Raw genomic sequence first — 23,670 nt, forward strand, 5'->3', positions numbered from 1 at the left:
GATGATCTACTAATGGCTACTTGTGTGCATGTTTCTAAACAAACTGTCAGAAACAGACGCAGTGAGGACGACAGACATTTGGGCCCCACATCCTGTAATGTAACTTGTGTTCACATCCTGCAGCTCTATTGTAATTTGCCAGATAACAGCAGATTGGGTGCTCCATTCTTCTCATAGATGAGAGCAGGTTCACACTGAGCACATGTGACAGTCGGGATAACCTGTAGTGAACATTATGATGCCTGAAACATCATTGAGAATAACCAGATTGGCAGCAGGTCAGAGTTGGCCTAAGGGGCAGATTCTTGGAGATGCACAGACCTCCCTGTGCTTGCTAATCGTTAGGTACAGGGATAAAATCCTCAGACCAATTGTCAGGTCTTTCTGTGAGGTTTGCATTCCTCCTGGTGCAGGACAAAGCTCAAATGCCCAGTCTGTGGCCAGAATGTGTGGCCAGTTCCTGGATGAAAAATGCATTGATGCCATTGACTGGTCCCTATGTTTTCCAAAAGTCACTCCACAGATTGTCCAGGTGATCTGGGAGCAGATCATACCGGGTTCCATCTCTGCCCTATATAAATAGTGCTGGATGCAATATTTGCTCAAAGGAGAAAATAACCTAAGAACTGATTTCAGTGCTTCAAATACCCAGAATGAACTATCTCTTAAAGAGTCAGCTCAGTCTTGCACAATGAAGTAGTAAAGTTACTGTAGTATTAGGACTTAGTTAGTACTTTACCTTTAGCAGTTTTAGGTAGTTTAGAGTAAAACTGAAGAGTCATGGTGCACTAGGTGAATGTGTTTCTGATCCCTGTTCTCACAGTTCGTAGGAAAATGCATGTGAACAAATATTTGCTAATTGTATTATTATTAATATTAATAATAATAATAATAATCAGGATTTATATAGCACCAACAACACAGTTCTGTACATTAGATAGGGGTTGCAAATGACAGACTGGTACAGACAGTAACACAGGAGGAGGGGAGGACCCTGGCCAGAAGAGCTTACAATCTAGGAGGTGGGGGAAGTCTCACACATTAGGAGGGGTGATATGTAGTAATTGGAAGTAGTGAGGGTTTTAAGAGACAGAAGAAGTTTTAAAAAAATGGGTTTTTAGTGCCCTTTTAAATGAGCAAAATGTTGGAGCATGTCGAAACGGACATGGAAGACCATTCCAGGGAGTTGGGGCATCTCTGGAAAAGTCTTGCAATTGTGCATTAGTGAGGAAGTGATTAGTAGGTCATTGGAGGAGCAAAGAGAGCGGCTAGAGGAGTAATTTTCTACGAGGTCAGAAAGGTAAGCGGGACAAGATCTGGATTTGAAGGCAAAGCACAAGAGCTTGCATTTGATTCTCAGGTGAAATGGGAGCCAAAGAAGAGAACTACAAAGAAGGGAGGGACCAATGACTGGGTTTTTAACAGTTACAAATATGTAAGGGGAAGATTTGGAAATTGAGGGGAGGGGGGGATGATGAGTTCTGTTTACAATAATTTATAAAAAAAATTAAAACTGGACTAAAAATAAATCTGCATTTACTATAGTATTCATGATCTTTTCTACTGACAGTCTTTCTGTAGCAGGGTCAGTACTGAGATTTTAGCATGTCTTCAACATATTATATTTTTGTCATTTTATTTCAGCTTGTTTACAAGCCAATTTGGCACTGACCAATATTTTGTAGGTGGAAACCTTAATTACTTTGCCATAGGGCTAAAAAATTCCATATAGTAATATTTAATCATTCCATTGAAACGGCACACCCAAATTTGTTAATAGCATGGTAAAGATGTTTGAAGAATGAACGGCAATTAGAGTATTAAATAAAGCCAGATAAAGATGTAATCTATCAGCGATACTGTATCAGGTTTCATGTGTCTAAGAGATAATTATTTTAAGAACGACATTAGGGAAAATGATGGAAGAAAACTTAATTGCATAATAATATGGCATTCCAGACATAAAGCTTTTTCATGTAGTACATAGTTTAGTAACCCTATAACGAATGACCATATCATGAGTTAATAGATAATATAGATAATACTAAGCTTTTGGGCTAAGTTAAGCTTGTTAAGTAGGTCAAGGATTTAGTTAATAATAAATTTAGGGCTAGGACGATTACTTAAATGTATGGGTTTGGTTAAAGTATTTGTATATCCAAAAGCACAAAAAACATTTAATAGTCTTGAACATGTTATTGTCATTTTAAAAGTAGTCTTTATTTTTTTTTCAAATATACAGGTTACCTGATGATCCAGGCAAAAGGATAATATGACAAGGTGGGAAGAGGTGGCAGGCCCAGATAGTGTTTTGAAAACAAAATATGAGTATAGGTATAGGGCAGCGATAGTATTGGAAAAAGGAGGGTGGTGCTATAAGGGATCAAGCTAAATATGGTTAAGGTTAAAAGCTTTCAGAAAGCAGTTAGTTTGAACATTTGTTTTAACTCCCACCCACCCTTTATTTGACTAATTATATATACAATAATATATTGATAAAATATTATTTTTATCAAACAAGTATTTTCATAGTGCCAACATATTACACAGCGCTGTACATTAAATAGGGGTTGCAAATGACAGACAGATACAGGCAGTGACACAGGAGGAGGAGAGGACCCTGTCCAGAAGAACTTACAATCAGCAGGGGGAAGTCTCACACAATGGGAGGGGGTTTTGGAATAGTGGGAAAGTAGTGAGGGTTTTAAAAGCAGAAGACGGGTAGGCAAGTTTAAAAAAATGGGTTTTGAGTGCTCTTTTAAATGAGCAGAAAGTAGGAGCAAGCTAAATTAGAGAAGGAAGACCATTCCAGAGAGTCGGGGCAGCTTTAGAAAAGTCTTGGAGCCATACTTGTGATGAGGTTATTAGTGAGGAAGTCATTAGTAGGGTGTATTTTTCAATCAGGTGAGAAAATTAAGTGGGACAAGATCTGTGGAGGGATTTGAAGGCAAAGCACAGTAGCTTGAATTTGATTCTAAAGTGAAATGGAAGCCAATAAAGAGAACTACAAAGGGAGCCAGCAGAAGAGGAGCGATTGTAGAGGAGAGAGTCGGGTTAGTGGAATACCAGAGAGAAGGAGGTTACAGTAGTCCAGACAAGAGATGATAGGTGTGTGTACAAGGACTTTGGTGGTCTCTGCAGACAGGTAGGGACAGATTTTGGAGTTGTTGCGCAATTGAAAGTGAAAGGACCTGGAAATGTTCTGAATATGGGGGGGTAAAGCAGAGGGCAGACTCTAAGGTAAAACCAATCGTTAGAAATATGTCAGGGGGAGGTTGGTGTTTTGGGTGGTTTTTACATGGTGGGTTTCTTTAAATTTAAAAGAGAAGTTAGTGGTGATAAATGTGCAATAGATATGGCCTATAAGGTGGTGCTGGGCAGCTAAGAGACCAAAATATCTATTGGGGAGGCTTGGTGAGAGTTATCTGGTATGAGGTGGTAATGGCTTCCAGGAGCTGCAACCAAACTGTTTATCAGAAAATGGGGAAAATTTATGAGTGTTATGGTAATACTCAAAGTAAGTTGTCATTTATTTACAAGTTATTGCTTTGTAATAAATGACTGCTACAGAAATGTAATTGCCAAATGAGAGTTTGTGCTTTAACGGGGGAGGTGCTGGGCAGCTGCAATGGGCAGGTAAAAAGGTGAGAAGGGGGTAACTTCAGAGCTACCCTGGTCATGCTGATTCATGAAGTTATAGTGTACCAATTTTCTATGTTGTGTCAAGTGAGCTCCTATGTTGCCAGTTTGTCATACAACCATCTGGTGGAGATAAAGTATAGCCATAGAACACATAGATATGTTCCACTGTTTTACCAACAAGAATCTTGGCCCAAGAAGTGCCATGTAGCCATCTCATGCCATACATACATGTGGAGAAGAAGAGGCTAAAAAGCAAAAAAATCCATTCATTGGTTTTGTTGAATAAAGAGAATCTACTCTGATCCATGACAAAATGTGGTAAAAATAAATTTGATTTTAACAATGTAGTGCCCTTCACAAAAATTAAAGTACCATTAGTATGACAAGTTTGCACTCCTAAAACTCCAAATTTAAAGAAAGTCCAAAGCTGAGTGGGTGAGCTTTAAATATATATATAAACATATAATATTTTGATAATATGATTGCAAACATTTCTACTAAACATGAAAGATAAAATGGTATCATATCATTAAATATCAAATATGTACAAAGTTTAATGCAATTGTGATCTGACATTTAGCATTATGAGTCAATAAATTAGAATAAACCTGGAGGAACATGGGGCATGGGTTGCAGGTTCATTTCAAGTAAAAAAGGAAATCAATGAACCCCAAGTTCTTCAACATAGAAGCTAATGATGGGATTGTCATCACCATAAAGCTGGTCCTACTATAGAGGTATGAGAGTTAAGGAAAGTTGCACATTTATTTCTACTCTGTAGAAATGACCTGATCAATTGGTGTCCCATTTCCATAATTGTGCTCTGTGTGCTACTGCAAAAAGCAACAACACACATTGCATGCATTGGTGTACTATGGTGTAAATTATTGAATGGTAATTGAATTATACAAATTACTAATAGAGTGAGCTGGTACAGAGCCCAGTGTTCCTGAAAAACTGGACAGTATACCAAGCAATCTAGACAATAATAATGCTAAAACCAGACAAACATTACTATATTTATTTTTTTTAAACTTTATTTCATTTAATTTTTTGCTACAGCTAGGTTCGTTTTAAAAGATTTTTTATTTTGTAATCATGTATGCTCCATTTGTTCCTTTACTTCATTAAACGCATAATGATATAGTGTAATCTCTAATGCTTTTAATAGAATTTAAAGAGATTTGTCATCCTTGCCGGATAGTTACAGTCATTTAGACAGACAGTTCCTGAAAAATCAAGGTGCAAGGTGAGTGGTCACAAACCATGAAACACAAATGTAATATATTTCAGTTTAACATTTCCTAGATAAGCTGGCGGTATTGGTTTTCTTTTTACTTGTAATACTGGAAATAACACAATTCCATCAATATCAGGATGGGATTCGTCTCTTCAACTCTATTTCTTGAGGGGAGGGGGTAATAGTTTATGAAAGGAACACACAATGGTTTGTGTTTTTTGTTCGGTGCACAGGAAGTTATGGGAACACGGTCAACAAGTATTTCCTTGTAGCCTGAAAAAAGTAATGCAGCCACAACATCTGAGTGTTGGTAAGCTGCAATATATTACATTTTTGTTCTGAGGTTGGAATTGGTCTAAGGAGGTTTATTAATAGCAAGAGAGAAATGTATTGCCAGAACAATAAGCATTCACTAATGAATATTCAATTCTTTCTCATCCTCTGACCCATTATTGAATGTTCTGCAGATATGTAGAGGTAATAAAGAATAGAACACAATTGAGCTGTAGAAAGAGAAAAATGTGTAAGTGAATATTTAATCAGCTAGATTAAACAGTGAAAATAGAAAAGTCATGTTTCATCAGACTTGCAGCAGAATCATTGGTCATGCACTTAGAACAAGGAGGTGTACTAATCACTTGGTGTTGCCTAATAAGGCAGAACAAAGAGCAATGATGATGTGCAAAATGCAGCAGCCCATAGAACATGTCACTATTCATTAGTCAAGGCTACTTAGAACAGTGACAAGAATTGTTGACTGGTTGTTACATGTTATTTCTGATACAGCTAAGTTTTTTAAATAAGTCTGCAGGTACATGATTTACATACTGCAGTTATGGCAGCAATATTTTATATTTTATAGCAAGAGAAATCAGCATATTTGTTATCCTTCACCTGCTGACCCTATCTGTCAATCATTTCATTCATTTTACGTTTTGTGTTGATGACAAGCCAAAAGTACAGTAAATCACTCAGTAACCAACGTCACACCTTTCTGACCTCACCCATAAATATTTTCTTGTATGACCTGTGCACCTGGCTTATAAAATAATGCCTCTCTCTCATGACCTCATATATGTGAGATTATCTAAAGATGTCTCATTTTAGAGATTTCCTAATATTAGAGTATGTGCTCTAAAACTCTTCCCTGCCCAGAAAAAATTTGGTCAGTCTAGATGAAGAGAAAAATGAATAAAGGTCTGGGCTAGTGTATGTATATGTTCTCAAATCTAATATATTTTTTTAACTCTTCCGTATTCTTAGATTGTAAACTCTTTTAGGCAGAGTCCTCTCCTCCACCTGTGTCATTGTTGTGTCTGTCCGTCATTTTGCAACCCTTATTTTATGTAGCTAAAATGCTAGCAAGCTAAAATGTCAATGTCAACGATGTTGAACATTGGTATATTAAACAACATAAATGAATGCATAAACAGCTGTGAATGTTCCTGATTGGAAATTTTTCACTGCAACATTGTGTTTGTATAAATGCCCTTGGTTTTCAATGTCAACTAGGTGTTTTGTAAAAATCACTTGTTAACTGCGTATTAGATTTAAAGTATTAGGATCAATTGTTAGCAACAAACCGTAGCATTTTTTTTATTTTATCTATCAAGAATGGTAGTTGAAATTACAATTCTCACACACACACACACACACACATATTTATGGCTAAAATATTAAAAAAGTGCCCTGCCTGATATCTCAAGTAAACAGTGAGTGAGCCATGAATGAGCAGCTCAGTGTACATTCTCGGCATCCCTCAATGCTTCAATAAACTAACTACTGCATTCATACGCAGGGGTTAATTCATCTTGGGCTGGCCAAGCAAGATGGCTGATGATGCTGAACCCATAAGTCTGGGAGAAGATATCAGTGTCAACAAAGGTATTTTAGACAATGTATTGCTTGTACAGTAATTACAATCTGGTTCATGTCAGATTTATAATAACGTTTATTAAAGACACCAAAAGTACAATATTCAGTGCTGGTACTAATGCTATTGGTTGTTGTCTAAAAGACCTTGGACAACAGTATGGTGTTAGGAGTATGTTCTTGTTAGGTACTATGGGTTCTTGTTATGGCACTGGAGGTACAATAGAAAATGTATTTCATGTATACATTAATAGTAAAAAGCAGGCTATCAAAACAATTTACTTTGTTTTTGGAGTTTGGTGTGGGTTGACCTGTGGGTAGTAGAACTGTAGCGGACCCAAGTGAGATCCTATCTGAGTGTTTTTTCATATATAACTTTGCTTGGACTTTGCTTGTTACTTTTATAAGCGCTTCCAATATTATGTCTATTTCTGTGTTACATCAAATACAATACAAATTGTGTATTGAGTCAGTTTCTCACAGAATGCATTATAAGGTTGATGATCAGATAAGAGTCTACTTTATTTCTTGGCATCTTCTAGCTTTTCTATTCTCAGGCCTACTGTACCTGAGAAAGGAGGGAGATTGAGGTAAATAAAAACACCGCCACCAATCACCAACAGAGCAAACACCTATTTGTATTCTACACACAAGAAAAGATGCGGACTAAAAGTAAAAATTACATTTATAAAATTCGATCCAATATCCCATAACAGACTCTACTGCTGTTTAATGTTTTCTGAACTTCATATGAATTTGTAGCGTGGTAGCTATCAATACCTTTTCAAGTCTACATTATTTTATTCTTATCATTTTACAACATACATCAGTATATTTATTGAAAATTAGTGACAGTGATAAGACTTAGAAAGTCTTAGAAATTAGAAAGTGACAAGGTCCTAGGACAATACCTGAGAATGGGCTAAAGAAAAAAGAACATTTTCTCAGCTTCACCTTCCCATGTGATCACTCACCCAGACAATACATTGCAGTTTTCTACTATTGGGTAGAAAATAGCAGCATGGGATTAAACATTGTGAAACAAACTGCGTATACAAACAAGAACAAGAAAGACTACTGTGCAAGCATTAAGGTTTACACGATTACATCATCTTAGCCCAATAACAATGATAATCCTGAATTATTCCTGCACACTGCAAGACACTGCTGGCCCTCCAAGGAACACCTAACAACGCACTGAAATCTATTTGAGATCACATGAATTCTGATAAATGCCAGTGGGTCAATGCATGGGGATGGTGAAAAGAAATAAAAAGTAACATATTTTTTGATCTGCATCCATTGAGGAAGCCACGAGACACAACTCTAACATGCATCATACTTAATGGTGGCCCGACACCTGCCCTGCACACTGCCTTTACTTGGAAAGCCACTACAGGAATTAAAGAGGAGACTGCAATGTCACCAATAACCATGAACCTTAAGAATGTGTTTGTGATATCACATCTTGTTGTAATGATAACAGTACACATTTTCATTATGTTACTTTCTGATTCACCACATCTCTGCAGCCTGCAGGACTGATTGAGAAACTGCTGGGAAACACATTGCTTACACTTTTTTGCCCTGAATCACCCAGGAAAGATGAGTCCAGACAGCAACTTTGCCCATACATGCAGCCAGTGTTTTAGTAGTGGTTTGGCCTGAATTAAAATGCAAGGAGTCCAGGGGGCAAGCCACTAGGGCCGCACCTATAGCCCAAATGTGTTGCAGTAAGTACATCTTAAGCAGGGCATCAGGGCCCTGAGAGGTAGGAGGGGGATACTCTTGTCATCCATCTGCCTGAATCAAGTTGCCTTATTTTACACAATCTGTGCTGTGTACTTGGGGGAGCTGATTTAGTTTGTACCTTTATCACAATCACATTCACACCTCATCACATTCATCAGACTCATCATAATGACATCCCCACCTCATCCCATGATGATATCTGTTGAGCCCAAAATATATATTTGTTTTTCAAATGTAATAATGGATGCACCAGTGACACAAGATTTTTTGGTACACCATGGATGACTAGAAGCCATTGCCATGGTTTACTATTGTTACCGTACACACCAATTTCAACTAATCCTTAAGCTTGAAGTTTTTCCACCATGCACGCAGCTTCCTCAACAAAGTCCCAGACTAGGCTTTCCTCAAGTAGACATTCATCAATGTGAAGTGCCATGGGCAGCACAACTAATAAATATGGCCCTGTCTACAATTACTAGCGTAAAAGAATAGGAACTACACCATTCATTTTATTAAAAAAAGGCTTCCTACAAGATTATGTATGTTTTATGCATGTTTTCACTTTGAAAAACATCCAAAACATCTAAAAAGACAGAAAAATAAACTGCTGGATATCTTTCGCTTCTGTACAGAGTCACAGGCCCATAGCAATAATGCAGCCAGGAAAAGCAAACTGAACTCGGAAATCCTGATTTAGACATTTTAAATGGAAAGGTCAGCAGTTGTTTCATTTTTATTACGCTTTATGATACACTGATGAACAAGTACTCTAAATTCAATTCAGAAAATATCTATCTTCACTTCTGCATGGTGAAAGGAATATTAAGAATGGTTAAACAATAAAGAGGGGAATCCAAGAGTTAAAGATGTGGATTGTACCCCTATCCCCTGGATGATTCTATTTTCTAATATATAACTGTAGACTGATGTGTTTTTAAAACATGCCTTACATTTAAAAAATGTCCTTGCCAAGCTTGCAAAAGGACAGGCAGCTTCACAGCAACCTCATCTCTTGCATAAATGACAAAGAGTACCTTACATAATGTATGATATGCATTAAAACCTTCAGACTGACAGCAAATATTAGATAGTCAGCATTGTGCAGTACACTTTTCCCAGCAGGTGAAGAGAGGCGGTTGCACACCTCTCCGTCCCATGTAATATAGTTTGACAAAGTGCAAAAAAATTGGGCAAGTTCAAGTTCCTGATCAAGGTCACCAATGAATAGTACAAAGCCCCCACTGCACCTCAAAAGCCAACAACTATTATGTTTAAACATTATTAAATAAAAAACAACACAACACATGCATTGGCTACTTACACTCTGAAACATATACATTTACAATGTTCAATTCTCCACTTCACAATTTTAAAAGGTGTCCTAAAGATATGGGATCCAACCAACACTTGGACTTCCATTTCTTTTACAATAGGACCAGAACATTTGAGAGCCAAACTGGTGAACTGAAGTAACTAAAATGATCAAATTTAAATAGCCTTCTAAGTATGCTACAATTACTAAAGATGGCCATACATAGCATTCTAATTGTACAATCCTACAAATGGAAGTAAAATTAAATATCTTCTGAATTGTAACTGAACAGTTTACTAGAAGACTGCATTCTGTAGTTCAAAGTTCTCATTCCTAGCAACCTGTGCAGAGAATGCTAATTAAAGTTGCAACTTTGCACACTCCTACATACTGTCACCGACAAAGCTGCAGATCTCAACCGGATCAGAAACCAGTCAGTGTGGTTACCAATTAACCGATCACAATAACAGCCTATTATAGTGATCTTTGGGAGATAGTTAGCAAACCTAATTTTCCTACCCAAAGAAGACCTTTGCCATGCAGCAGAAAAGCTTAAAAAACGAAACTTAGAAAGTATTATTTTACCAAAAGAGCAGCTAATGCTTGAATCAGCAGAGGTAGTCAACTGTAAGTAAATTCAAACATGACCTGCAAAAACAATCTTCAAAACAAAAAAAAAAAGGGCAGACTCGATTGATGCTTTATACTGCCATCAAATTTCTTTGTTTCTATGTTAGGACGTCACTGTATACTAATATCATGAGTAGTAAAAAATAGCTATATTTTGTACTGCTGTACGCAGGATACATAAAAAGAATAATGTTGTAAACTGATGCAGCAGTACTAACAATCTAAAAACATATGGAGAAAATACTAATGTTTTCACAATTGTGTCGATTTGATAGCTTATGATAAAACAATAGCAGGGTATTTAACAAACAAAATACCAAGTCAAAACCTCATATTACTTTGAAATTATGTAAATATTTAGGTTAAAAGATGTTATGTTACTAAAGGATACTGATGATGCTAAATTTTGTCAGTGCATTTAGGCTTTAAGGTTTTTTTCAATCAATGTGTCACACAACCTTTCACCATAGTGCAAACAGACAGGGAATTGTGTAGATAAGAGTGTAAAGACAGAATATTCCTAGTTATGCAATTATTGATTCGCATTTTACAGAATTCTAAAAAAAACAAAAAAAGCAGATACAAATGTTAAATTGTTCAGGGAAATCATATTACATATGTCCTGATCAAATGATTCAAACAAATACTTTTTATGAAAATATATAGCTTTAATTTAAAGACATATAAACACTTTTGGTACTGTACAGACATAATGCAGAAATTCATCAACTTTTTACCTCCTTTTTTTTTTCTTAAAAAACAGTCACATTTTGCCAGCTATTTACAATAAAATATCATGTGGTCTTATAATATTTGTCTTTAATGTCTGCAGTTGTTTTTAGGCCAATTCAGTAATAATACAACAAAATCCATAATAGTCAGCACTTTAATGAACACAATGTTTGTGAATTCTAAAGACAACATCATGTAAATAAATATTACACTACTCCATAAATTGTATTGCTATTTATGCTGTCCTACAGGAGAAAACAGTGTGGAAAAACTAACACAATACTTGAAAAGTAGTGCTTTATTTCCACTTAAGCACAGCCAAACAAACTAACAACACTTAGCAAAACACCATGATTAAAAGAATAGGTCACTGTGCTATAGATCTGTTTGTCAAGTAAACACTAGATCATTATTTGCTGTAAAATAAACCATGATGGCTCACCAAGACATAAAATAAAAATGACTAAAATAAAATCTTGTTAATATAAAAAAGTGAAAATACATTGACAAGTGTTTTGGGTATGATTGTCAAGTACGTGCTTTACCAGTCATCACAACTAGCTAAAGGCAATATGTGATTTTTTTTTTTAACATATCACATATGCACCAAATACATCATATATCAATACAACATTGCCAGCAAAGCCATATACTGTATACATTTTAATTTGCATCGTCGATAGCTTTGCTTTAAAAGGAATTGCACTTTAAACGTATGTAATTTTTTAGAGTGAGGTACAATAAAATACATTCAGTGTATCAAAACTGTCTTTTTCACACTTTTTATAAATATAGATGGGGTTTAGTTATGCAAATGGTATATGACAATAAAACATTAAAAAAATATTCTGCATACCTTTTTTGACTTCTTATAGTGTTGGGCCCTCTGCTGGTTAACAACAAACATTGACAGTTTATAATGCTCTGCCTAATCTCTATATATTGTGATCACTGGAGTTTGAAATAAAACGGAGTTTATCAAAGAGTTATTGACTCTGTTCGTAGCAGTGCATTGCATAAGTATAAAAACATTTACATATTTGTAAGAATTGTTGCTTTAATAAAAAAAAGCTGAAAAGAGTTATTTACATATATATTATTATAGGTATAAATTAGTGGTCCTTCATGAAAAACCATTGTCAACACATTGTGTTAATTATAATTTTCCATTCTTCAACAGATTGTTGATCAGCAAAAAAGAAAAAAAAACACCCTTAGATATTAGAAATCTCAATTGGCTTTTTATCAAGCAAATGGAAGTCTATTTTACCATTTAGTGGGATTTGCACTTCGAGATTTTCATTGATCCTGTGAGCTTTTTTGCCTCTCCTCAGGCAGATATACATTGCCATTAGAGTGACCAAAATGACTGAGGCAAAGCAGAAGATAGACAGGGTGACCAGTGTAGGGACACAGGAATCTGTCTCCATTTTTTTCTGAGTGGGCTCAATTGCTATCTGTGGCTCTTTTTCTTCTATGTTAATATCGGGATCTTTTTTAAGCAGATTTTCTATGTAGCTTTCATTGCTGACAGTGTCATTTACAAACAGATTAACCATCACTGTGGAGAACAGTGGCTCTGGATACCCATGATCACTAACTTTCACTAACAACCTGTATAAACCATAGTCATTCCTCATCAAGGTCTCTTCCAAAGTGATATTCCCTGTTTTGGGATCAATCTTAAATGACTCTGGCCTGGGACCTCTCCTTCCTATTATGCTGTAAGCAATAACTGCATTCATTCCTGTGTCTTTATCCACAGCATATACCTCAGTGACAGGAGACCCCGGGAGAGTTGAAGGCAGGACGAGAAGATAAGACATGTTAGACTGGGGGAATAACACCACTGGTGGGTTATCATTAACATCCAGAAGTAGTATGGTAATTTTAGCTGTAGAAGACAAGGTTGGGTCACCACCATCAGACGCTTCCACCCATAGAGTATAAGAACTCTGTTGTTCTCTGTCCAGTGATACCTTTGCTCTCAAGAGTCCTTTGCCAGTGTCAATGACAAAAATGTCACTTCCATTCACTATGGAAAGAGCAACCCACCCATTCTGTCCAGAGTCAGCATCTGTGACGCTGATTACTCCAATTTCACCAAAGCCTGGAAAGTTCTCAGGAACAAAAAAGCTGAAATCTTTGTTGATGAAACGAGGGCTGTTGTCATTTTTGTCCAGGACGGTAATATGAACAGTGGCTACGGACTCCTTTGGAGGTTTGCCAGAATCTCTGGCTTTTACAGTGAACCTGTATCTCTCCTTCTCCTCTCGGTCTAGCATTGTAGAAACTGTAAGAATTCCTGTTTGTTTGTCGAGAGCAAAATAAGAAGGTGCATCAGCCCCCAAATAATAGGAAACCTGTCCTCTTTCACCACTGTCAACATCTGTAGCATATAATTTGGCCAAAAAAGCATTGACTGGGTTGTTTTCCTCGATGCTTACTTCTATTGTAGACTGTGTGAAAACAGGAGCATTATCATTCTCATCCAGGATCTGAACTTGCAATGACTTTTTAACCTGAGCCCCGTGTATGCTAGCTGCAACCACTGCTATATTATACACCCGCTTTTCTTCATAATCTAGGGCATTGGTAGTTTCAAGCAAATACTCATTTGTATATGGCTTGTATGCAGTCAAACGAAATGGTCCTTCTCCCTCCAAGTGGCAACTTACCTTGTATTTGCCATCTGGGTCTTTTATAGTAAAAAACGCAATTGGAGAATTGACAGGTTCTAGCTCTTTTAAATATACAATCCCATTTTCTTCTGTGGCAATATAACGAGGTGTGACTTCTGGTGGGCGAAAAGTAACTTTGACAATAGAAATAACCACAGTTATCACAGCTGGGATGCACCCTGGACCGTTGGCAAGTACAGTTAACTTATGTTGTTTCATGGTACCACCAACTATCTTCTTGGAAAGTTTTATTATTCCTGTTGATTCATCCAAGTCAAAAAGTTCTTTTGATGACTGTGGAACTCGTTCACTGAAGGCATAGGTGATCAGAGCATTGCTTCCCAAATCCTTATCCTCAGCTTGCACTGAAGTTACCTTTGTCCCAGTGCTTGAGTTCCCAGGAAGTGTCACATTAATCAAAGACTCATTGAACTGAGGACAGTTGTCATTCACATCACTTATGAGAATGGAAAGGGTGGCAGAGCCAACAAGAGGTGGATTACCTCCATCTTCGGCAATTACAATTGTTTTATACTCAGATTTTACCTCTCTGTCCAAAGGTCCCATTATGATTAGGTAAGGTGTTCTTTCCCCACTCTCATTTTCTTCTACATCTAGAGTAAACACGCCATAGTTGTCCACTAATCTGTAGGTCTGGACCCCATTCATCCCCACATCAGGGTCATTGGCAGGATGTTCTATAACCAGCCTTGTGTTAACAGGAGCATTCTCTGGAACAGTAATATAAATCTGTACCACAGGGAACACTGGGGCATTATCATTCACATCAATGATAGCAATCTTTACTTTGATGAGCCGGAAGTATTCCTGTGGCAAAATGATAATATCTAGCAGAAGGACACAATCCTGAATGCCAGAGTTCTGCGGGCAGAGGGTTTCTCTGTCCAACTCCTCTGCTGATGTGTACAGTTCCCCTGTGCTGTTATCGAGTGTCACATATTTCCCACTAAGCCCTTTAGATGCCAGGCTGAACAGAAGAGGGGGGTCAGTAAGGAGACCCAGCTGCAGATCATGCACAATATTTCCAATGAGAATCCCCTTAGGTAATCCTTCCTGCAATGTGTACAACAATTCCGAAGCTGAGCTGTAACTTGCTAAACCCAGACTGGGTCCAATGAAGAGGACGGATAGATAAAAAAACAAGTAGGGCTGTTTAAATAAAAAGACAAATGGAAATTAGTATATAAGTAACTATCAAGTTTATCTAATTGATTTGCTGTCAAACACAAGTACATTTGCTTGGTATTTACAGAGCAATTAAAAGTCCATATTTTAGATTTATTGGCATTGTTTTCAATTATCAGTATTTAGGATTAGGTATTAAAATACATCTATTTAAAAAAACAACATTTCTGTATAACACTCATTAAAAACTGGCACAGCAATGCTGTCAAGCTTCCAAATCCAATTAGCTAAATTGTTTTTTTTCCCTCTATCTAATATTGTCATATGATGAATTTTTTTCAAGTGTCATTTTATTTTAATCTATGCAGCACTGTCACATTACTGAATACATTTCAATGTGCACATCACTACACACTTCAACATTTCCCTTATTAAGATCACTCATAGTTATTTAAACATCACTAAAGCTTCCAGTTGCACAACTGCTTGTTCTGCTGGACTAACAGATCACCTACCTGTGCCTGGGTTAGTGTGATCCTGGTTGGATTGGCTTGCTGCCCCATATCCAGGTTAAAAGGCTTTAGAAGCCAGCTCTGTCCTCCTGTGTGCTGTGTGATCCTTTCATTCCCTTGGTAGTTTAGTCCCAATGAAACTGCAGTCATTTAGTTCCTGGTGTTAAAGATACAGACACTCCCTCTCTGCTCATGCAAATCCCTGGGCAGCCTCAGCCAATAGCCACACATACATCAATTAACAAAGCATAGACATGGGATGGACTGCCTCTAATCTACTCAATAGAATCATTTTGTATGGGGTATCTATACAAAAACTCAAGGAAACTTTATAGAAAGCTTAATCAGATTCTACAGATTGGGAAAAGCAATAGAAATTAAATATGATAGTGATCACTAAAGTGCAATTTGATCACTATATATATGGCCAGAATCTACTGTAGTAGCTAAAATAAAATATCTAGAAATGGGATAAATCTCACCTGCTGCTTTAGGGCTGTGTGTCTGAGTAATCTGCCAGAGCTGCTGTGCAGAGCTCCCTCCCTCCCTCTCACAGTATGCTGAGTTGTATGGTCATTCCACATTTAATTCTTGCTTTGTGCTCTGGCTTTAAAGAAAGGGATGCCTTCCCCAGGATGCTGTGAGTTGAAATGTTCCCTTCAGACCTGAGACCAGATTTATCACATTTTCTGCTATGTGTGCTGGCTGGAAAGTGCAATCTGTGTAGCAGGCAGCTGTGACAGCACACTTAACCTTCTCAGTACTGGCATAACCATGACTTGCCTGGAACCTGCTCTTACAGTGAAGGACAGACAATAATACAATAAAAAAGTAATGGCCATAAGGTTTAGCCACACATTTATATAACAGTTTGTGTTTATCTCTATCTCTCTCATTGTTTGTAAAATAGATTGTACTATGTGTATTGTATTGTATTGGTCTATGTAAATATTAATATATAACTGAATGTAGCCTAGGTTTGTTTGCATTTTTTATTTTTACATATTTGTTCAGATAAATATTTTGTGTTCTCACAAATATTGAAGCACACTGAAAGTCTAAAGTCCCACTTAGGGGTCTATTTATAAAGATGGTATATGGGATTTGTACAGCAAATATTTCCAGGACATTCACCTATTAATTTCAAACTTTTCAAAATATGTGCAATAAGACGTTGTAGTGCCATTCAATGTCAATGGCACCGACACATTAAAGCGTAACTATGGTTCGGCTTAGAAAATGTGTGATCAGACAGGATTTTGTATTGCAGAAAGGATAGGATGTCCCTTCTGCAATAAAACATTTTTACCTACCTAATCACAATCTTCTTTAAAAAAATGCTGAGCTGTGCATGATGTCAAAATGTGCTGTGTCCCCCAGGGCGTGCTTGGACTACCTAAACAAAGACAGGTAAGTGTACGTAAAAAACCGGGATCTGGCAGGTCAAGTTATTTTATTGCAGGGACATCCCCTTCTGCCATAAAGATTATTTTTTTGTTATGTTATATGAAGTACAACGTGTTTACTTTGTATAAAGAGAGGCCTGTAGCATTAAATATGCGGAAGGCAGCATGACTTGGTGCACGGACAGACCCGAGCCAAAAGGGGGGGGGAGGGAGGGAGGGGGGAGGAGGTGTAAGGGGATGTAAGAGTTAAAAGCTAATCTATTAATAAACGGCTGCTTGCCAGCCATTTAAATCCAGGTTGTTGTAGTGTATTATTTGGGGGTAAAAGGGGGAAGCAAGGTCAAGAGGAGTGCTGGCAAGAGTGAGGTATCCGTAAGTATTTGGTGGGGGGAAAGGTGAAGGGGCTAGGTACGGGCTACCCTAGTCATGAATTTCCACTTATCTTAGTTGATGAAGTGAAACAAAGTGAAAACGTTCTTTGCAAGGGATACCTATTTATGTACAAAGAAATAAACAAAAATAAAGAGGATATTTGCTCACATATTACTGGATAATTAATATCAACATAGCTTGGCCTTATTCATTTAGTTAAATTAATCGTCTCTAAGGAAAATAAGTTATCACCTAGCTACTTAGCTTCAAACAGTAGTTCAGTTGTTACACAACAATTTAATGCTAGGCATGGTGATGAATCTCTAAAAGATGCAATAAATGCATACCTGTCAGCAGTCCTGCATTAAGTGTGGCTGTCTTGATTTCAGGGGGAAATCCTGGGGGGAAAGGAGGGCAATATGTCCAAGAGGGCAGTGTGTAAATGGGAAAGGGGAGGGGGTGATGTGTTTGCAGGGTCTATGTGTGCAGTGAGGGGGGTTAATTGCAGGTGAATTAGGAAGCATAGTGTGTAGGGAGGTATGTGTACAGAGGCAATATGGAGTTGTGTGTGAGGAAAAGGACAGTGTGTTCAGGAGGGGGGACAGTAATGGGTACAAGGGTTGAAAGTGTGTACAAAGAGCATACCACCCCAACCTTTCTAAATTCCAAGGGACAATCCTTGGTTTCACTCAATCCTGGTGTCTTAAGTAATCAGGCAGTGTCGCGCTTTTCTGTGCAAAAGCTTTGGACAGAATGACTTTCTACCCGACAGACTTTGCATAGTCATGGCAAAGGGAGAGAGTAGCAGTGTGGGACACATAGACCTACAAGGTAAGTGCCTACCAACCACTATTGTACTCAGCCCACAATAATGTTACCCTCCAGCCTTAAGTGTAGTGCAATGTACCCTTCCAGCCATCACTGATTACCAATGTACTGCAACATCCCCAAATAACCACCAGTGTGTTCCTGACCTCAAATATACTCCCTAGTCCCTACTGACAACCAATATATCCTGTACCCCCCAGTTATCTACATGAGCCACCAACCATCACTATACCCCTCTGGCCCTCATTACCCTCCACGTCATCCCTTTGTCCCACAACAACCACCACAGTACTCCGGCAGCCCCTACTGACCTATATGTACCTGTTTCTTTTTTATATAAAATTCCAATTTTCCCACAGACATTGACACCAGACATTTTTCCTCCCAAATGACCCGCAATCAAGTGTTATTTCTTAAGTGTTTGTATTGATGTTACATTTCCTTACTACCACTAAATAGTCTTTGTCCAGTTTCTATGGTTTTCCATCCCCACCAGGTCATGTATACTGGCTTGTAATTACATGGGTCACAGAGCTTGCACATGTTTTTCAGTTTAAATATGATACATAGCTTGTTAAGAGGAAAGACCTTTCTCACTGCTCTATTAAGGGATATTATAACGTCACCCATCATTAACTAGGTCAAGACATCCATTGACATGAAATGATCATTACTGGCAATGTTGTTTCTGGGATGTGGCACAGATATTTGAGCCTATTATGCTGGTATGGCCTATGCTTCACAAGAAATTTTTGTAGCTGCTCTGTTATCCTTAGTTTTTGTTGCTAGCAAAAAAATGAATTGTAGTCAATTAGAGGTTTGTGTTTCAGAAATTTGGGAAAAGAATGTTCTGGCTCAGTTGTTGAATGCATTTTTGCAGTGGGAAATTTTTAGCTGCTAAAAAGTTACTACTGTCACATGTCACTTAGGGCACAAACACTGTTGCATGATAACTTGTTGCATTGTGATGTCATTGTGCATGTACTTGTGCATGCATTTGCATTAATTGCAAACTGAATTTACAGCAAATTTATAATTGTCATTTGTGTATTTTGGTACCGACCCATAAGGACCTACATAGCCTTTCAAGATCTGAGAGCTTCAGTGCCAAGGGCAAGGTCATATAAATGTGTCGTGGTTGCTAGAGCTGCTGTCAAATTCAGTCCGAAGTTTAGTCATTCAGTTTTTGAAGAATCGTTTAGTGGGTTGTTCCATAATGCCCAGATCTACCATTATTGGCCAGACATGTACAAGGGACTGAGGGGCAGCCATGCTCTTGGTTATTCATTTGATAAGGCTAGGGACACACGTGCAATAATTATTGTTTGAAAACCAGTAATAATAATCCACCAATAATGTACACACTAGATACGATTACGGCAGAAACTGGCAATGTATAGACAAATGCAGTACAAGGCAGGAGACAAAAGCAGGTCGAGGAACAAGTCAAGGTCATCAATAGTAACACAGAGGGAAATATAAAAATTTTGAAAGAACAGGGCACAATACAGGTCCCCACAAGTTATCCCAAAATATAGATACTATCAAGTGCATAGGAGCACACTCCTGCCCATATCCTTTCTTACAGCCATGCACAGGGGCATGGGCACACACTTGAACCAGTCTGCATGATGATACTTTATACTACTACTGTAAAGACCAAGAGATTAATGTCCTTTCAGAAACAGTGACTGTATTAGGCAGGAACTTTAGTTTTAGCACATAAAGTTGTATTTTTAAGAAGTCATCATCATCTTTATCTGCAGCTATCACTGGGTCTCTTTGTACCACATTATTTGCTGGAGCATCTTATATATTACAGCAAGCATTAGGCAGCACCGCTGCTAGTGGTCTGCACATTATATACACCACTGCTTTAATTGCATAAGTGCAGAATCCAAAAATCATCTCTCAAGCCAAAATGAGACAAACTAAAAATTGTTGCAGGACAAACTTTCTTGTTTTTCTTATGTAATGCATGGTTTGTAGCTGTAAAAATGCCTAAAACCTCATTCAAAGCTGCTAGTCTGGTCCCAGTTTTACTGACTTTGATGACTATTAATAGAACTCACTGTCTATAAATATCGAGAACGAATATTGTTAGTACAAACTACGTCTTACTGTTGAGAAATCAAAAATATAAAATGTGATTATATTTATGATATTAGTATGATATAAAATGTGATTATATTTATGATATTAGGCAAAATTTATGAATAAATGTTGCCTTAAAAAAAAAAAAAACATCAAAATATTCAGTTGATCCAGAAATATAGGCAGCAAGATTTTAAATGCAAATATTGGATGTGCCTGCTAGTTATGTGTACTCTGCTCCCTCTCACTTCCCCTGCCTCTTTTTTGATCAAAGAGGTCAGCAGTCACCTAGGGATTAACAGAAAGTTCGGAATAAAATGAAAAGGAGCAGCCATATTTTCTTGCAGGAAAAGCCAATTTATGTATATATATATATATATATATATATATATATATACATATATATATTTATATTGTGACTTTGTCCTAAAGCCTTGCAGGGGAAGTGTTGGATGGGGTGTATGTACTGTACAGACAATGATACTACATGTTTTAAGGCTCCAGGAAATGTTTCTATTTTCTGCCTTTTTAGGTATTTTAGGGGTCCTGGAGTTTGACCAGGTAAAAGAGTGGGATGGTTTCCACCAGACTCATGTCTGGGTTTTCACCTGCGGAGGTGAGGCGCAGGTGTGCCATTTATTCATGCAGCATTAGTGCTTAGTGTGATCCCAAAGCAGGGAGGGGATAGAGCTTCACCGGACAAACTCTGCACTATAATATAAGTGTCTATATTACTATCTTGCTCCAGACAGTCAGGAAGTTGAGTGAGTCCGTTAGTTGCTCAGCTGAGTTACCAGTTTATTGCAGCAAGGTCAGCACATAGAACAAAACAACAAAGATACAGGTCAGAGCCTGCACTGAATTTTAACTGGAAGCCTGCTGTCTCATGTTTGGACTATTCCAAACATAGTATGGTATATAACAATTATGTCCTGGTATGGAATGTTCGAGACTGAAAAATAGTAGGCCTGTTACAGAACCTTTTATTTATTGTTATTGATATTTATTGGGGGATAGATAAGCATTAGTTTAGGAATACAGGAAAAGGGAAAATGCAAATAGATGGAAAAAGAAAAAGTGATGGGAAGATGTGTCACAATGCTCCTCTTTATAAATTATGGTTACTAAAACACCTGCTACAGGTTCTACAGCAATTGTGGCAATAAACTTGGGATCGGATACTAAAGACTAAACAGGTCAAATATAAAGGGATGTTGGAGGGTCAGTATTATAAAAGCACTGGTGTCCTAAATTTTAAATAAACGTCGTCTACCCATTACTTTTGTGCTCAAAATACAGAAGAGACTTCCATGTGATTGCTGACATTGAAGTGTAAATAAAGTCGCCTCTCTTCACTGCTTGGCCAAAATTGACATTTTCACCTGATCCTTTTCCAGGTTCTGGATCTTCAGCCATCTTGATTGACCAGGCTGAATGTACGAATCCAGGAAGGTTTGACGGGGTGTATTAATGATATATGTTTGCACAGCTTAGTATACATTCTGCCGAAGATTGTGAAAAGCCAGATAAGTTGGCTTTTATTTCAGAAAGCAATAACACGTCCCTCCAGCAATAAAGAGCTTGCTTGCTCACAGTTTTTTGATTTTTGGGATTAGTTCCACTACATTGCACACTTTACATGTGTTGAAATGGTAGCCCTTGTAAAAAAGAAAAGCACGATCTTGCAGAAACAATAAGGACAGATATTTAGCAAAAAATGTGCTGTGTATATTCATTTGCTAAAGAAGCCTGAATAATAGGAATTCTTTCTGGAGAGTATAGTAATCAATTCAGGGAGTTTATATAATTTTCACAGGGCAGTAATCAGCCTCAACCTGTACATTAGCTCCACTTTTTTTTAGAATATATTGCATAAATAGTCTGATAGGTGTGTCACAGTAAGTCATGCATTTTTAAGGTCATGTTGATGTATTTGCTGTGGCATACATTTGCTGGCATTTTATCCTATTCAGAAAAGTGTCAGCTTTAATAATATGGAATGGGGCAACCATGATAAAACCTTGACTGACTTCTATCGCACGTTCACCTAAGTGGCAATCTGTCATTTAGCAGTCCACATGTGAAAAGGTCATTTGCCTCAGTTCATATTTTCACTCTGGGTTTACCTGTTGCATTATTTTGGTATTTAAGGGATTTTATACATGCTTCTCTCAGCACAGCTTTTTTTTAATACTGAATAAATAACATGTTTGCAAGTGAGCCCATGATACTTGGGCAGGTAAACAGTGGTTTACAAAATGTACCTTTAGAACGTGGAGTGAAACTTTACTCTAAAAACTGCTTGTCTAACTGGCAGTCAGAAGATGAATGTATTTTAGGGTATAGATTCATGAATCTTTTTTTTCAGTATATTTCATTTGTCAAGCTTTACTTCAGTGTTTGCCCTGCTGATGAGAATGTGTGGCATTTGACAGAATACAATTAGCACTACAAATATAACTAAAATTTTGTAATAATAGGCTCCCTTATTTTTTTTTAGTAATGATAGGGGTTATAAGGGTTCACAAACAAGTAAAGGGGCAGGGTGTGGAGAAGAGAAGGCATGTGCTATAGTGCTTTGCACAGCAACTGATTCCAATGGCCATTTCATTAGACATTGCAGCCTAGAGTAACCTGAAGTCCACACTCTACAAGAAACTCACAGAATTACCTTTTGTTCCTGGGGTTGGAAAATTCCATGTCAGCTCGAACCAACACGGCACTGGTTAGGTATACAGTTAAGATTGTGTCTCAGCGCGGTATGTATTAAATGACTCACACTCACCACACACCAACTCCTGATGGTATAAAAGATATAATAAATAATATTAATAAAAAAAATAGCTACCCCCCAATCTCTAGGGATTCCTCAAAGCCCCAATACAATTTTACTCTATTTATCTCATCTTACACTGCAAAGTGGTGCATTGTAAAACCTATTTTGAAAAAGATCTACTTCTGGGGTCACCACTTCCATCTTCACGATTGCTTCCAGCCTAAGCACTGCCATCTTGACAATGCTCCCCAGATGATGGAAGACAAATAAATCTAGACACTTTGTTCAGCCTAATCCTAGGGAGATTTATGTAGACTATCCATAAGGGAATTATGGATGGTAACTGTTACCAGTTTTCCATAATCAGGTTTATTCATGTATCTGGTTAAGGCCCCTACTCATATGCTACTGCCTCATATTCCTATATCATCTATTATAAATCAAGACTTTAAAGCCTGTTTTTACAGGTCCCTTAAATAGATCTCCAGTGATTCTGTAATCCTTCCATGATTTAACTTCAGATGGACTAGTCTGGACTGGATTAGAAGATTTATAACTTTGGAGTTTCCAGACACATCCTGACAGTGTTACACCAATACCAGATTTAACAACTCAGTTACTGCAACAACTCAGTTACTACGCATTATATGGAGACTTATATTTATCTTTATC

At 37.4% G+C, this 23,670-nt stretch overlaps 1 protein-coding gene across 1 annotated transcript; it reads right to left on the reverse strand.

Moving 5' to 3' along the window:
* Positions 1-11,098: 11,098 nt before the first annotated feature.
* Positions 11,099-15,634, reverse strand: PCDH20 (protocadherin 20). The gene is made up of 2 exons (XM_072410488.1): positions 15,526-15,634; positions 11,099-15,034 (listed from the first exon to the last, which is right to left on the reverse strand). Exons 1-2 carry the CDS (start codon positions 15,571-15,573, stop codon positions 12,398-12,400), a joined length of 2,685 nt encoding a protein of 894 aa, XP_072266589.1. The 5' UTR covers positions 15,574-15,634; the 3' UTR covers positions 11,099-12,397.
* Between the last annotated feature and the right edge of the window lie 8,036 nt (positions 15,635-23,670).

This window comes from Pyxicephalus adspersus, chromosome 1 (genome assembly GCF_032062135.1).
Source record: "Pyxicephalus adspersus chromosome 1, UCB_Pads_2.0, whole genome shotgun sequence".
In the NCBI taxonomy this organism is placed as follows: domain Eukaryota; kingdom Metazoa; phylum Chordata; class Amphibia; order Anura; family Pyxicephalidae; genus Pyxicephalus; species Pyxicephalus adspersus.